The sequence below is a fragment of the Callospermophilus lateralis genome, chromosome 4 (assembly GCF_048772815.1).
Source record: "Callospermophilus lateralis isolate mCalLat2 chromosome 4, mCalLat2.hap1, whole genome shotgun sequence".
Lineage (NCBI taxonomy): Eukaryota > Metazoa > Chordata > Mammalia > Rodentia > Sciuridae > Callospermophilus > Callospermophilus lateralis.
In genome coordinates, this window is record NC_135308.1 from 12,571,066 (window position 1) to 12,587,584 (window position 16,519).

General features: G+C 45.1%; 1 protein-coding gene across 1 annotated transcript; it reads left to right on the forward strand.

Moving 5' to 3' along the window:
* The first annotated feature begins 1,985 nt into the window (after nt 1–1,985).
* Nucleotides 1,986–11,183, forward strand: Stc1 (stanniocalcin 1). Its single transcript, XM_076852287.1, has 4 exons — nt 1,986–2,103; nt 4,058–4,200; nt 4,900–5,111; nt 10,913–11,183. Exons 1-4 carry the CDS (start codon nt 1,986–1,988, stop codon nt 11,181–11,183), a joined length of 744 nt encoding a protein of 247 aa, XP_076708402.1.
* Nucleotides 11,184–16,519: the final 5,336 nt, after the last annotated feature.

The window sequence follows — 16,519 nt, forward strand, 5'->3', positions numbered from 1 at the left end:
GCCCTGACATCTTGAATCTCTAGGTGTCAGGAGGTTGGGCATCTTCCCAACCTGCCTACAGGCACCTCAAGGTCAAGAATCCTTCATCCGCCTTCTTCTGGACCTCTTCTCTTTTATTCCCCTCTCACCCCAGCACTCAGCCTGAAAGGTATTTGAGCAATACCAACACTGTCAATTGATATAAACTGAAACGTACAAGCATCCCCACTTTCCAACAACCCATTTTCACCAAGTGTGACCTGGAAGTCACCCAGCAAACCCACTCCCCCTGTGTACAGAGCTCATTCTTGGTTGGTTTGTGATTGTAGAGCTGGTGGTCTCCTATAACTTCCATTTGAAGATGTGGGGATTTAAAGTGAAGCCACTGGCTCTATTTCTTTGTAAGATCATCCTACCTAAGTCTGTACAAATCACCAATGGCCCTCCTGAAAATCCTTAAAGGTTTTATTGTTTAATCCCTTCACTGCACCACAGCCCTTAATGACCACCTTCCTACCCTGAGAAGTCCTCTCAAAGGTTGGTAACCTCCTTCACAAGTTACAGACAAGCCTTGCTGTTACCTACTTATAAGAAAATGAAAGCTTCTATAGTAGGCTTGATTGGTGATGCCACTGTAATTTTCCCATTAAGTCTGGAGTTTATCAGTCTTCTCTCCTCCACAATCTGGTCTTTCCCTACCCCTTCTTCCCAGTCCCACCCCCTGCCTCCTCCCCACCCCCCAAGAAATGAACTGGTTTACCCAGCAGGTTTCATCTTGCTTTGACCAGCTTATGGTTTCAAACGTGATTGTGGAGTTCCTGGGCTTGAATCCACAGCTTATTAATTTCCAGGCATTCATGAGGTCTCTGTCTAGTGTGCTGTGGGAGGTGTGCAGGCGTGCCTCTGGTCACTAACACCCTGGGAGTTCGCAATTCAGCTAGTGACTGAAAAGGTGAAGTCTTTTAATTTGTGTTACTGTAGAATCGCATCCCTTTGGAGGTGTATGGACAGACAGAGTTCAACTCCAGCATTTTACAGGTTTGAAAACAGAGGTGGAGCAAGGGGAAAGGACTGGGTCAAGGTCATAGAGTTAATCAATCGAGGAGCTGAATCTGCAGCTCAGAGCTGTCTTATCTCAATCCACCAAGACTCTTCCACTCACAAATCCTTCCTGGATGGCTCACGGATGTGAATCTGAATAAAGGATGCTTGCAGGTCACAGAAACGCATCACAGATGCATAGTATGTGGGAACACAAACGTGCAGAGATGTGGAGACACTGTTTTATACACAGCTTAAAAAACAGAACATCCTGTTAATGTTAGAGCAAAGGAGCTCTATTTAGATTAAGTTGTAATCCAAAGAGCTACACCTTCCCACCATACCCATACCTCCCATGGCCCTCAATAATTCCTTTTTTAAAAAAAAGATGAATACCTTTCAAAAACCACTTGGACAAATTTTCCTTTAGTTCAATCAATATAAAGTCATTCCTTAATCTTGAAAATAGCTTTTTCACACATCTCTGCACACACAGCCACACACACATATAAAACATTGGCAGCAGGTACTTTTAATTTGCTGGAAAATATTTCTAAGAAGTCAAAAAGCTCCAGCTGAATAAGCGTGCCCTCCTATTGGCTGAGTTGACCAGTTGAGGCATATGATTGGTCCCTGATCCTTAGGACCGATAAGAACGGCTATAAAATCCCTGGGTGCAGCTCTTGGGCCCCCAGTTTGCAAAAGCCAGAGGTGCAAGAAGCAGCAACTGCAGCAGGCAGCAGCAGCAGCAGCAGCAGCAGAGACCGTGTTGGCAGCAGGGTCCGCAGGAGCAGCATCAGCAGCAACAAAAAAAAAACAAAAAAACAAAAAAAATCCTCATCAAATCCTGACCTAAGCTTTCAGTATATCCAGATCCACATCTTCACTCAAGCCGGGAGAGGGAGAGAGGAAAGGGGGGGAGGAAAAAAAAAAAACCTAACAACTTAGCGGAAACTTCTCAGAGAATGCTCCAAAACTCAGCAGTGCTTCTGGTGCTGGTGATGAGTGCTGCTGCAAGCCATGAGGCGGAGCAGAATGACTCTGTGAGCCCCAGGAAATCCCGGGTGGCAGCTCAGAACTCAGGTAAGCGCAAACCCGGGACCGGCTTCTCCCCCAAAGAGCTGTCCTCATTTGCCTCTCACTTTTGCAACTGTGTCTGTAGCGGCTGATCTTGATAATAAATGTGCTTCATGCCCCATGGCAATAAACTGCCAGTGTAATCCAATAGCCTTAGGAAGTGAAGCTCCTTTGTTTAATAAATTGCATGCAACTAACGAAGGAACTGGGCGCTCTGCTGAGGGTATTTCATTGCATAAGCCTAGCCTGATTGCCTGAAATCTGGCACGTACCCTCTTGGGGGGAGGGGGCGGGGGAAAGGCTTGAATGTTGGCATGCCTCAGAGCACTCTCTACACTTTCCAGAAGCTGGTCTTAAGGTGAGACACAGCTTGTCTGATGCTGTCCTTTCCCCCTCCCCCTTGGAGACCCCAAAACTTGACTTCTCTGCTTCTTCAGAGAACCCAGAGAAGCTCGCTTTTCAGACTGATTTTCAGATCCATAGCCCTCCAGTCTGACAAATCCAGAGCGGATTCAGAGAAAACCCTCCGTATCCCACCCCCAACACCACTCCCTCACTCTCTGCCAGCTCGCTGTCTCTTGGGCTCCATTCAGTTGCCCTTGCAGCCCGTGGCCAGAAAGCCCCTTGGAAGAGAATATTTGTGAAATGAAGCAGCTGTTTCTCCAAGGGGAAGGTCTCACTTTCATCCCGACTCCCAGAGCAGTTAATTGTGTACGATCCCAGCCTCTGAAGGAAAAGGGGGCGTCGGGAAGCCTGTTATCAAGACCTCAGCCCCTTCGCCCCTGTCGCCCCACTCTCTGCTCTTCCATTTCAGCCCTGTCTCCCCCAACTGTCAGCCTGGATGGGATCGCAGGTGTCAAAATGCTGCAGACCGTGCTCCCCTTGGAAGAGCGCAGGTCCCTGCCGAGAGGAGGGCTTTGCTTCCCTTCCTTTTGTATTTAGTTGCTATAGAGATGCCTGATTCACAATTCCAGCTTGCCTAAAACAATAGCAGCCCTAATGCATATTAAAACTGCTTAAAGCAAAGTTATAATTTGAACCCGGGGAAATATATAATTAGGGAAATGACTTGTAACATCCCAGAGGCTGCGGGCGGTGGGAGGGGGTGGGGAAGCCTAACTGAACCATGCTTTTGATCTCGGAGGAGAATCCTACTGTATGAAGGCTACAGATCATTTCTTGCCGAGCTGCCTGCCAGAACACCCCCCTTCTGTGGGAGAGAAATTACTTTTATGGGAGATCTTATCCAGAATGTAGAAAGCCTCATGCAAGCTCTTTGCGGTTTTCTTCCAAGTCTTGCACAAGGGGTGCCTTGGCCTTGTTATTCCACACCTGTGTTTCTCAAAAAAAAAAAAAAAAAACGTTTTAATATGAGAGATTATACATACCTCTAAGCACTAACCTGTGGGGGTTGGGATGAACATGAACAGATGAGATTCCTTTCCACCAATATGATGGTAAGTTAAAAGCCTGAAATCATAAGGGTCTCCCTCAAGTGGCCTATTGGCAAATTCTTCTCTGCCATTTGGGCTAAAATCCCATGCTTTTTACCCTAAAGTGCATTGTTTTTTTTAAGCCAGGCCCTCCCACCTCCTAAACCCATCACCAGCCACTTCAAGTGCCAGGTGATGGTCTTTGATCCCACAGAGCTGCGGGAAGGCACTGTGCATTGCCCGGACCCCAACCCTGCTTCAGTCATCAAAATGTGTGTGGGGGTGAGTCGGAGTGGGCACGTCTCCAAGGAAGAACTCATTTCCCTAGAGTGCTCTGGCTCTCAGAAGCCAACAGGGCCTGTCCATCCTCCTTCTTACCCCACTCCTCTTCAAATGGGCCTCTTTAATGGTCCTCAGGACAGAGTTCTGGGATATGTTCTTCTGGTCCCTTGTCCTTGAACTTTGCCTGCACTGGCTGGACCCCACCCGGCATCCCTCTGTTTGACTGGATGTGATGTCTCTTGCAGCTGAAGTGGTTCGCTGCCTCAACAGTGCTCTGCAGGTTGGCTGTGGGGCTTTTGCATGCCTGGAAAACTCCACGTGTGACACAGATGGGATGTACGACATCTGTAAATCCTTCTTGTACAGCGCTGCTAAATTTGACACTCAGGTAATAAGACCTTGACCCCTGCTCCCTCTGACTGATTGTCTTTAACAGTGTAGTCCACTATTGTTCTGAGGAACCAGTCTTGTAGGGAACCAGCCCTGCTTCCCAGCCTCCCTATACAAAATTGCCATCTCAGGGCGTGTGTGTGCACATACACATGCACGCACAGTCACAGCCTGGGTCAGGAAATAGGCTCTGTCTTACACACTCCCACCCCCACCCCGGGGCATGCCAGTAAGAGCTGACAGAGGCTGGCTTATAAGAGGAGGGGGATGAGCAGAGAAGCCTTCCCTCTTCTGAGGAAAAGAAAATGTTCTAACAAAGAACTTCTTGCTGTATGACCTGACTTACTGGCTTGTCATTCAAATAACCAAAGTCTCCATCCAAGAATATCTAAAACTGGAGTATGACAGAATGACAGTTGTCAAGATGCAGGGTGGTTGATTATGGATCCCTTTCTTTTTTCCTCTTATTTCCTTTCTGTGGAGCTCAATTTTCAAGATTATCTAAGGGAAAAGGTGTTTGGTTTTTTTTTTCCTTTAAATTCTTGCCTATGACACACAATCTCCTCATGGCAAGGATATGCAGATGGTCATGATATAATGCAAAAAAACAGGCCCCCTGAAGATTCTCATATTGCACCCCCTGACCTCTTCTGTCAGTTCAAGCTAAACCTTTTCTTCTATCCCCCTTCCTCGACAGGGAAAAGCATTTGTCAAAGAGAGCTTAAAGTGCATTGCCAACGGGGTCACCTCCAAGGTCTTCCTGGCCATTCGGAGGTGCTCCACTTTCCAGAGGATGATTGCTGAGGTGCAGGAAGAGTGCTACAGCAAGCTGAATGTGTGCAGTGTCGCCAAGCGGAACCCAGAAGCCATCACTGAGGTTGTGCAGCTGCCCAATCACTTCTCCAACAGGTATGAACTCGGTCCACTTCTTTGCAATCAGAGGGAGAGGAGGAGCGGGTGGCTGGCAGAGCCAGACTAGGAAGGAGGGTTAAATTGCCACAGTCATGCTCTTATTTTAGCTTACCGTCTTCCCAGCTTTTGCAGGAAAAATATGTTTGTGATTGGTTGTGACAGTTTGAGCAGCTTGGTTTTTTCCCCCACTGTTATAGGAAAAGTCTTCCCATGCAGATAACAGAAAGCTTCATCTACAGCATCCCTGGGTACATTTCCTTTGTCCATTTCTTGCCATGACCCCGAAGGAAATGGTGACGTTTCTGGAAACCACCTTTTGAGACATCACATTTGGCTGGAACCAAAACCATGCAGCAGTATAATTGGCCAGTATCAAAACTTTGGTCAAATGTCATCATGCAGATTGTGCTAAATCCGCATGGATTTCCAATCAGTCCCAAGCCCAGTCAGACATTTCACTGGCTAACCCAGAACCAGCCATCCTACTTCCCTGGCATTTAGATTTGCTCAATGAAGAGCAAACTGGCCTGAGTGCCCTTGCTGGCTTTATGCTAGCCCATCCCTCTAGTCCAGGGTTTCCCAGGATGCAGTTTAGTGGCTGCCCAGAGTGTATCTCCAGCTTAGTGCTCTCACGTGACCCAAAGCCACTGAGCTCAGAATGTCTGAGCATCATGCCTTCCTATACCAAGCTCCTGCCTTGACCAGCCAGCAGTGAAATCCCAACACATGAAAAGGCTGGCCTCCTGGTTTCATGTGGGTTGGCCTGCAAAGGCTTCCAGCAAGAACTGAGGCATATTGGTGGCAGGTAATGGAGACACAGCAATGCAGACCAGTCAGGGTCAGCCTACTGTGATGGCTCTTAGCCTAAAACTTGAGTCCCAGGCCCAAAGTTCCATTGACTCTTCAGCCAAATCTGCTCAGATCCACAAAGATCAGCCTTATATTCCTCTGGTCCCCTGAGAGCTTTTACAGCCCTATCTGATTAATTTTCTAGCCAAGTGCCACCACCCTTCTCCAGAAAATGGCAACAGCCAAGTGTTTCTGGGGCTTATAAGAGAGCTAGTTATGTACCCATAGGAAAGTGGAAGACCAGAGAAGGTTCTCCCCGTAAGAAGAAGCTAAAGTCCCTAACATAAAAACTCTGTAAATTTCTGATTCAGTCTTAGGTTAGTGCCCTTGAGAACCACATGTTAGTTTACAGAAATCATTTGTCTGGTCCTTGAAAGCAAACAAGGACCAGGATTCTAACCAATTGTCTCAGAACAGGACAGTCAAGTCTACCAGGCCTCTCAATTTTTTTTTTTTTTCTTGTATGGGGAATTGAAGCCAAGGGGCACTCGACACCGAGCCACATCCCAACACCTATTTTGTATTTTATTTAGAGACAGGGTCTCACTGAGTTGCTTAGCACCTTGCTTTTGCTGAGGCTGGCTTTGAACTTGCAATTCTCTTACCTCAGCCTCCCAAGCCACTGGGATGACAGGTGTGTGCCACCTCGCTCAGGTCAAATGGCTTGTCTCCTAATATCAATCTTGGTTTTAAGGAAGATTCCTGTTGCATGGGTAGGGATGAGAACTGGCTATTTGTTAGCGACATCCTTCACCACAAGGAAAAGAAATGGAGAATTCTTCATCCAGCAGTGGCTTGAGACAAATTATGCACGCATGCAGTAGATTGGGGTAGGGGAGTAGCAATGCCATTGTCACAAGTTTACACAATCTGGAGCCAATTTTGAGACAATCTGAGCTCACCACTTCAACTGACACAGCATCTTCCATGTGAAGGGAGAGGTGCTGTGAAAGGAGGGTGCATACACCAGACTCAAGTTCCCAACCCAACCAAGAAGAGACTCGTGGAAAGAGCTCTTAACCAGACAATCTTCCTTTTATTAGGTGCATTATCCTTCAACACCTTCAGAAAATGCTCAAAAAAGAAAGTCTTCTGATTCCCCCTTTTCATTTTAGAGGACTCACTATTAAGGGTAAGGAAAGGGGGTAAGGAAAACAAATGGCCAGTTCTGGAAGGCCATCCTCCATACTAGCCCTTACCTTTCTCCAAGTATTTCGCTGCAGTGGGCTACTATTATTCCTCCTTGGGGCTGTAGAGATTTCCGGTTCCAGGCTGGGCCCGACTTGCTCTATTTAAGCTCCTCACCCTCCTGAAACATCCTGCTTTCCCAGCCTCTGTCCCACCATAGACACACACTAAGTTGGTGCCAATTGGCACAGAATTGCAAAAGGAAGTAGTTACAGGTTCATTCCACCTTCCTGTGACTTATCTAGCATGAGATTTGAGGCTGGGAGAATCCAAAAGCCTGTGACTGGACCAGGAGTCAGAACAAGGGAGTTTTCCATGACAGAGAGGCACCTAGCAAAGGAAAGGTAGTTGAAGTGTCCCCTGGCTGAATCTGCAAACTCTGCCTTCAGTGATGAGAGAAGCAGGCAGAATCAATCAGGTGATCGCGGGGCTTGGGAACCAATTAGACCAACCCAGATCCAGAGTGGGAAAACTGACAAAGCGTCCAACTCTCTGGGGCATGGATAGGGAACAGGAAACAGAAGAATAATATTGATCAAGGGAAACAAAGGACTATTTATAAACCCTCACACAGAACGTTCCTAGGCAGTGTGTGTGTATTTGGGTAGGCATGGCTGAAACAGTAGCTATGGAGAATATCTGATCGTATTCTTTACCAAGAGAAAAAAAAAAAAAAAGTCAGGGATGGAATTTTCAAAGTGGGAAGAAAGAAACATGCTTAAAAAGAAACTTTCAGGCTGAGAGATCAGAACACTTGGCTCACTGGGTCTTCACAGTACAGCCCCTTTGCCTACCACAAAGGCCTTGGAGAGAAAGAAAGGAATCTACTCAAGTACTCCTAGCTCCTCCTGCAAAGGAGGGGCTTAACCCTGAGCTGCACTATCTTTGCTCAATTGAGAAGAAATCCCTAGAAATACAAAATGTCAGAGCTAAAGACCATTATGTAGACTAACTGCCTTATTTTTCTGATTAAAGATCAGAGGCTCAGAGACAGGAGTGACCTGCTGAAGGTCACACAGCTCGTGAGTAACAGTTGGGCCCAGAATTCACGTGGCCTTGAGCCAAGCTATTTTGATTCCTACTTCAAAAGTGGCAGCCAGAAAAACTTGCAAGAAATAGCCACAATCCAAAAATAGAAAACCAGGCATAATTGAATATATATGCACCAGAATGGTCAGCAATTAAATTTGCATACATTCTCCCCTAAAAGAAAAGACATTTCCTCCCAATAGCTATGGAAACAGTAAGTCTTGGTGCAAGAGGGCACTCGATAAATATGTGACCGTTGTGAAGTCCACTTTTGCTGGTGGCACAACCTCTTCAATAATCTGTCTCACTTAGTGACCAATGGGAAAGAGGTGTCTCATTGACCAGCACATCCAAGAAGTAAATGTCGAATCTCAGACTTAATGGAGAGGAACAGGGCTAACCCTGCTGACATTAAGGCACCACCAGCCACTGATCTCCAGCCTGCCCTATTGAGCTAACAAAACTCCATCAGGGAAGCAAGAAGGTGAGAGGCAGAGTGGACAGTCACTGGGCTGTCATACCTGGGCTAGCAGAGGGAGCAACACTGAAGGTAGGAGACCTCTGAGAAAGACAGCAGGCTCTTAGACTGGGTGGGGTCACGGGCAACACGTGGCCCTGACACGACAAGGGTAGCTATCGAAGTTTCATTTCCTTTAAGATTTTGGACTTCTTGGTCCAGACAAGGGTTTTCTGTTCTTTCTAGGGGAAGATCATTGTTTCCAGTGCATTTAGGGGCTCATCTGACATGAATAGTTCTTTCCGGAAGTGGAAGGGTTAACCTCCAAGTAATAAAGTCTTTCCAGGGCCTTATCCTCCCAAACCTAATTACCCTCTGAAACAGACACAGTAATCCAGGGAACCACGAGTTAGGAGAGGCCCAGAGACCAACGTGTATATATAGCTCGCTGAAGCTATCAGCACAAAACTGTTTGTTCTCGGTTGTTCCAAAACCAATTTTCTCCCCATTTCTCCATCCAAGCAAAGGCTACTTGACTCATGCACTTCATAATTCCAAAGTGCTGGAAAATGTTCCCCTGTGCCAGAGAATCCCAGCTTTGCTCACAGCTGGATGTAATTGTCCCCAGGAGGGAGGGTCCAGCCAGGATTGGGTCTGCTAACTGGACCTGCACTTTTCTTTCCACCCTGGACTTGGTTCTCTCACCCACAGAACGGTGACCTCTTGGCTTCATTACCCACATTCCACTCTATTTACCGTCCATCCTTTAGGACCTCTCTGGGGGTCGAGTTCTTCTGGAAAGATGTGCAACCCTGCACTCTGGGAGGCAAGTTAAAAATAAACAGGTTTCTTTTCATGGAAGATCCTGTGGCCCCAGAGATTGCAGGCCCCTCCAAGGAGAGGTCCCCCCACAGAGTCCTGCAGTGTCTTCCTGTTAGTGAACCCAGAGCTAATGGGTTTGAACATCTGTCACCTCAGAAGGAAGCAGGTACATCCCGACCTAAATTGGAATACACCTGCACTGTTCTCCCCAAAGAATAGCACAAGTAATATCTGTGCTCTAGACACTGCGCGGTTTAATCCTTTCAGAGCCATAACAATTTCGCTGCATTTGGGGAATTTGGCTCCAAAGATGAAGGTAATTTGTACCAAACATGAGATTTCTTATAAAATCGACCATACTGACAGATCATTTATTCCTCAGGAAATCACGATTTATTGGAGGGAATTATGTCCTTTAAAATGCCATTTCCTCAATGACCACAAAATAAATTTAAAAATCTACAGTGAGCAGGCAATATGGCCTGAGGCAGACAAAGAATAAGAACCCAAATAGCACTTTCTATATTTTCAGTCTAATCTGGAGGGGGAAACTGATCCTGAAACCATCAAAAGCTGGGCAGATGCCTATAGGACATGGGAAAAAGGAAGAGGTCAGCCAGAGCCAGACCAATGGGAGGTTTCATGGAATTACAGAGGCAAGAATCTTAAGGACCATTAATCTTTCCTCTTAAAAATCCTCATGGCTTAGTGTTTGGTTTTCCAACTGCAAGATACCTTTGAAGGAAACCTGAAAATGGGATCAGTCAATAGAAGCTCTTATCAAGACTGGCTGAGATGTCATAGGAAAAAAAAAAAAACATGAGACACAAGATTACAGGGGCCTTAGGAAGTTTAGTTAGAAGATGATCTCAAACGCACATATGCCTGAGCACATGCACCACTAAGAAAAAGGAACCTTGCATCAAAATAACTACAAATCCACTTGCCATAACTATTAATATAAGCATAGACTGTTCAGTTCACCTTGTTACATTCATTATGTTTATCTGAGTCCCAGTTCTGCCATTAACTCACTGTTTGTCCTTGGGCAAATCTCTTGGACTCTCTCATCTTAGTTTCTCCTCTACAAAATGAAAGAGTCGAACTGACCACTAAATGGTCTCTGTGGTCCCATTTAGCATTAAAATTCTGTTTCTAAAAATTTCAGAGAGCACAGTCAGCCTGCTATTCAAAATGGGATCTAAATCTCCTGAATTCTAAACATAAAAACGAATCCCTCTCACATGGCCTGGCAAACCCAGGGAGCTCATGAAGTCAAACTAGACACTGCACAAATCTGGAAGCAAAAACCCAGGTTGGGTGAAGAACTATTTATGTTGGCCTGGTTTAACCAATCAGGACTGGTGTTAGCAGGAGCCCAGATGATAACCTGGATGGGTCTCACCTGAACTCTCATGAATGACTGTCCCACGCACTCTCTTGCTCAATGCAGATACTATAACAGACTTGTCCGAAGCCTGCTGGAATGTGACGAGGACACCGTTAGCTCAATCAGAGATAGCCTGATGGAGAAAATCGGGCCTAACATGGCCAGCCTCTTCCACATCCTGCAGACGGACCACTGTGCCCAGACACACCCGAGAGCTGACTTCAACAGGAGGCGCACCAGTGAGCCGCAGAAGCTGAAAGTCCTCCTCAGGAACCTCCGAGGTGAGGGGGACTCTCCCTCCCACATCAAACGCACTTCCCATGAGAGTGCGTAACCAGGGAGAAGTGTTCACAACCTCACCAAACTAGTATCATTTTAGGGGTGTTGACACACCAACTTTAAGTGTACTGTGCCTGGTTTGACTTTTTATTTTTTAAGTAGTTCCTATTTTCTATCCCCCTTAAAGAAAATTGCATGAAACTAGGCTTCTGTAATCAATATCCCAACATTCTGCCATGAGAGCATCCCCACACACCAAATCCACACCACCATCCCGCCTCTCCGCAGAACAGACCCTCTCCCATCACCTTCCTCCATCCACGTCTCTTCCCAGCTCCCCTCCAACTGACTCCAACACGAAACGTTCATGTAACTGCCCCGTCATTGTAATTGGGAGATGTGGAGCCCTTTAGAATGGTTGCCCCAGTAGAGTTAGCTGATACGAAACAACTTTATTTAAATGCATGTCTTAAATGCTCATAAAGATGTTAAATGGAATTCGTGTTATGAATCTGTGCTGGCCATGGACGAATATGAATGTCATGTTTGAATTCTTGATCTCTAATGAGCTAGTGTCTTATGGTCTCGATCCTCCAATGTCTAATTTCCTTTCTGATACATTTACCAAATTGCTTGAGCCTGGCTCTCCAACCAGGCTTTGAGCCTGCATCTTCTTGCATCTAATGAAAAACAAAAAGCTAACATCTTTATGTACTGTAACTGCTCAGAGCTTTAAAAGTATCTTTAACAATTGTCTTAAAACCAGAGAATCTTAAGGTCTAACTGTGGAATATAAATAGCTGAAAACTAATGTACTGTACATAAATTCCAGAGGACTCTGCTTAAACAAAGCAGTATATAATAACTTTATTGCATATAGATTTAGTTTTGTAACTTAGCTTTATTTTTCTTTTCCTGGGAATGGAATAACTATCTCACTTCCAGATATCCACGTAAATGCTCCTTGTGGCCTTTTTTATAACTAAGGGGGTAGAAGTAGTTTTAACTCAACATCGAAACTTAAGATGGGCCTATATGAGATAGGAAAAGCCAACAGGTTTATCTGAAGGACCCCAGGTCAGATGTTAATCTCCCAGCCCACCTCAACCCAGAGGCTACACTTGACTTAGATATAACCTGAAACAGCTCTGTCACATCCAACTGGTAATTTCAGGAACCAAAAAGAGCATCCCTTCGGGCTTGGACCACTTGGTGTGATAAAGCCAACTGTACCTTGGGAAGGGGCAGTTCTTGACTCCCCACCTTTCATCAGTGCCTGGCATTCTGGCAAAGATGCTGGGGTGGGAGATCTCCCACTGAAGCAATCAGGGATGAGTCAACCAGCCTTTGGGTCTTTAGTCCGGGGAACTTGGGGCTGAGGGGGTGTAAATAACCCTGGGCTGTCCAGCCTTAATAGACTCCTCTTACATTTTTGTCCTGTAGCACGCTGCCTGCCAAAGTAGTCCTGGCAGCTAAACCATCTCTGTAGGATCGTTAAAAAAAGAAAAAAAAAAAAAGAAAAGAAAAAAATATAGATAGAAAGAGGGAAAAAGAGCTGGTGGTTTGATCGTTTCTGCCGTGATGTTTACAAGATGGCGACCACCAAAGCCAAATGATTCGCCTATCTATGAACAACAGTAGTTTCTCAGGGTCACTGTCCTTGAACCCAACAGTCCCTTATGAGCGTCACTGCCCACCAAAGGTCAATGTTGAGAGAGGAAGAGGGAGGAGAGGCAGTTCTGCAGGGGCCGCTCCAATCTCGCTTGTGTAGAAACTCTTGGTGCTTGACTCTCACTAGGCCAAACTCAAGATTTGACCAAACCGAGTGATAGGGACCCTGGTGGGAGGAGGGAGGGTACCTCTCCAGAAAAATGAAAAGCAATACAACTTTACCATAAAGCCTTTAAAACCAGTCATGTGCTGCTCAAGGACCAAGAACAAGGTAGCAGACCCAGCAGCAGCAGCAGCAGCAGCGCCCACGCTGCTGCCATTGTCCCCACACAGCCTCCAAGCGTGCTGACGTCAGATTGTAAAGGGCATTTTTATACTCAGAACTGTCCCATCCCCAGGTCCCTAAACAAATGGACACTGCCTTAGCCTCTTGGAAATCAGGTAGAGCATATTCTAAGTTAGATTCTCCCCCTCCCGCCCCCACCGCCCGCCCCAGGCAAGGCTGACTTCTCAGAACCAGAAAAGCTAACAAAGTGTGTGTGTTGTGTCCATTTTGCAAACCCACTAAGCCAGGACCCCAAAGTGACAAGTAGTTCATGAGGATTCCTAGCAAAATTCTCTTTTATTTCAGTCCGGTAGATTCTCTCTTTCTTTTCCTTTTATTATTTTTCCTCTCTCTGTCTCTCTTTTTTTTTTCTCCTGTCATCTCTTCAAACCGTGGTACCCCCTTTTCTCCCCACAGTGATATTTATATATGTATCCACAATACATATATCTACACATACGGAAAGAAGCAGTTCTCACAACGTTGCTAGTTTTTTGCTCCCCCCTCCGCACCCCACCTCCTCTGCCTCTGTACTTCCAAAGCTTCGTCTTGTGTTCGCTACACAGAGTGACTGGGGGCTGACCTAGACCAGTTTGCATGATCCCTCTATTGTGATTTGGTTGCACTTTAGACATTTTTGTGCCATTATATTTGCATTATGTATTTATAATTTAAATGATATTTAGGTTTTTGGCTGAGTACTGGAATAAACAGTGAGCATATCTGGTATATGTCATTATTTATTGTTAAATTACATTTTTAAGCTCCATGTGCATATAAAGGTTATGAAACATATCATGGTAATGACAGATGCAAGTTATTTTATTTGCTTATTTTTATAATTAAAGATGCCATAGCATAATATGAAGCCTTTGGTGAATTCCTTCTAAGATAAAAATAATAATAAAATGTTACGTTTTATTGGTTTCCCCCCTACGTCTTTCATTGTTATTCTTTAAAAACTTCTTGAATGAGAGTTTCTAGCATGAAGTCACTGGCTGATTTGTTTTCTTTAAAGTCACTGAGTGTCCATAGGTTAATGAATGCAATTTAAAATCAACATTTTCCAAATTTCTTTAAAACTATTCACTGGCTCCCATTTACCCTCTTGATCCAAAGGAAACCCATACCCCTTACGTGGTTGGAAGAGGCTTTATGGTCTTCAAGCTACGCAGCAATCCAGCCTCACAGCTCCACCTTCTCGTTCAAGGATCTCAACTTCCCAGCCACACAGGCAACACTGGGAAGAAGGCTCTCTCTCTCTCCCAGGTCTTATTTATGCTGTTCTTGCTCTCTGGAAGATCTTCCCCTTTACCCTCTGCCTAGACTGGAAGCATCTGGGGGACAGGGAAGCATACTAGTTCACCAGTGCGTCCTTAGCACAAAATCAGCACCTTTGATACTTTAAATTATTTAGAAAGCATAGGAAGCGGGAGAAAGACAATTGAATCCCCATGTGACAGGGAAAGCAGACAGCTCTGTGGTTTCCATAACACAGCCACCACACAGTCAGACATCTGGGGTTGAAATTCTGGCTCTGCCACTTATTAACTGCTTGATGTCAGATGAATTCCTTAATCTCAAGATACATCACTTTCTTCCTCTGTAAAATGGGAGGAGTGCTAATGACCCTGTAGAGCTGTCATAAGGCGATCGTTGAGTGGCTTACTGCATTCCCAATGCATAATTAGCTCCAGAGGCATCAGTGCAGCCTCATCACCACAGATTGGAGAATAGATCCCCGGCATCTCAGAAAGTGGGAGAAGAATTCACACCAGAACTACAGCTGGGCCTCCAAGGGTGGTTACAAGCTCAGTCACAGAAAAGGGAGAGTTTCTAGGATGCAATATTTTTTCAAGAGAGACCTCTATCATTTTTTCTAGTTAGTAGATTCTTCCTAAGGTTTAAATTCAAATGGGGACATTTATTTCTCTCAATATCTTCCATTTCGAGCTCTAAACAGCATTTCCCAGTAGAACAATTGTCACTTTAAAGCCAAAAACTTATTATATTTGCTTTGCTCTGGCCTGGCCAAGAAAAGAGAAAAAAAAAGAACATTCATTTCATTACTATTCTTCATCCTATCCTTCTATCATTATTTCCTTATAGAGAAGCAATACATGAGGCTACAGGGTAGTGTTAGAAAACTTAAACCTGGAACTTCTGTGTCCTGGGTTCAATGCTAGTCCTGCAACTCTGTTGCTTCGGGCTAAGAGCATGACCTCTTCACACCTTAGACTTTGCATTTGCAAAACTATCTCTATGAGATAGGGACAAATAATAGGTCTTACCTCCAAAAGTGCCCAAGAATTAAATGTGTGGCATATAACACATTTAAACAGCGCTTAGCATATAGTAGGTATCCCCAGAACAGTATTGACTGAGCACTGAACAGACATTACCATTAGCAGGAACATGAGTGCTGTCACCACATGTAAATTCCACTCCCACCCTCCATGTGAGTTCTGAGGCAGTCTTTTGCCTGGACTTTTTTTTTTCTTGCTCTTTTTCTCTTTGCAGATCACTACATATTGAATCATAAATTTAATAATAAGATATCGCATTCTACAAAAAGTAGCAAATGATACCATGATGAACACCTGCATCCCATCACCAAGCTTAAGAAATAAAAGAATGCAGATGCCAGTCTCTTGGCATGTGCCTCCCTGAACATATTCATATACTAACAACCCATGACTGAGGCATTTTGAAAAGCTTTGGCCCAAAATGGTAGAATTTCTCATAGCATTGAAATATATTAATTTTTTAGTAGAATTTTCTGTCTGCCTTTATGAAAAGAGGTTACAAAGATCATGGAACAAACAGCCTATAAGTCTGTGGTATGAGAAGAAAAAGGTCAGGTCATTCCTCCTGGTGTGTCCAAATGAACTTCATGAAAAACCATCTGTATGGTTAGCATCAGATGTGGATGATTAAAGAAGCACTCTAAAATCACCACTTCTCAGAATGGCTGTGCACATCACCTAGAGATAATGGTAACATGACTGTTATGCCCGAGAGCCTGCATTTCTAATGTGCTCCTAGGCGGTGCTAACGCTGTTGTTCAAGCAGGATGCTTTGAGTAGCAAGGTCCCAAATGTGGCAATGTCTCTGAATCAGTTCCTCAACTCTAGAGCCCTCTACAAACCACTACAGGGGTGTTGCTAAAGTGCAAGTGTGATTATTTCGCTTCCTTGCCTAAGTAAGCTCCTGATTGCTTCAAAGACAAAAATCAAGCTTCCTGACTTTAAGTGTAAGCCACTCAAAATATGTGCTCTTTGCCAGGCGTGGTGGTGCTCGCCTGTAATCTCAGCGGCTCAGGAGGCGGAGGCAGGAGGATTGTGAGTTCAAAGCCAGCCTCAGCAATTTAGTGAGGCACTAAGCAACTCAGTGAG

What these genes read in the sequence shown, in the direction of transcription:
- Stc1 (XM_076852287.1), top strand. Translation starts at nt 1,986, where the DNA reads ATGCTCCAAAACTCAGCAGTGCTTCTGGTGCTGGTGATGAGTGCTGCT. An exon ending in GGTGGCAGCTCAGAACTCAG is followed by an intron (nt 2,104 to 4,057) that starts GTAAGCGCAAAC and finishes TGTCTCTTGCAG; the next exon opens with CTGAAGTGGTTCGCTGCCTC. An exon ending in CCCAATCACTTCTCCAACAG is followed by an intron (nt 5,112 to 10,912) that starts GTATGAACTCGG and finishes TGCTCAATGCAG; the next exon opens with ATACTATAACAGACTTGTCC.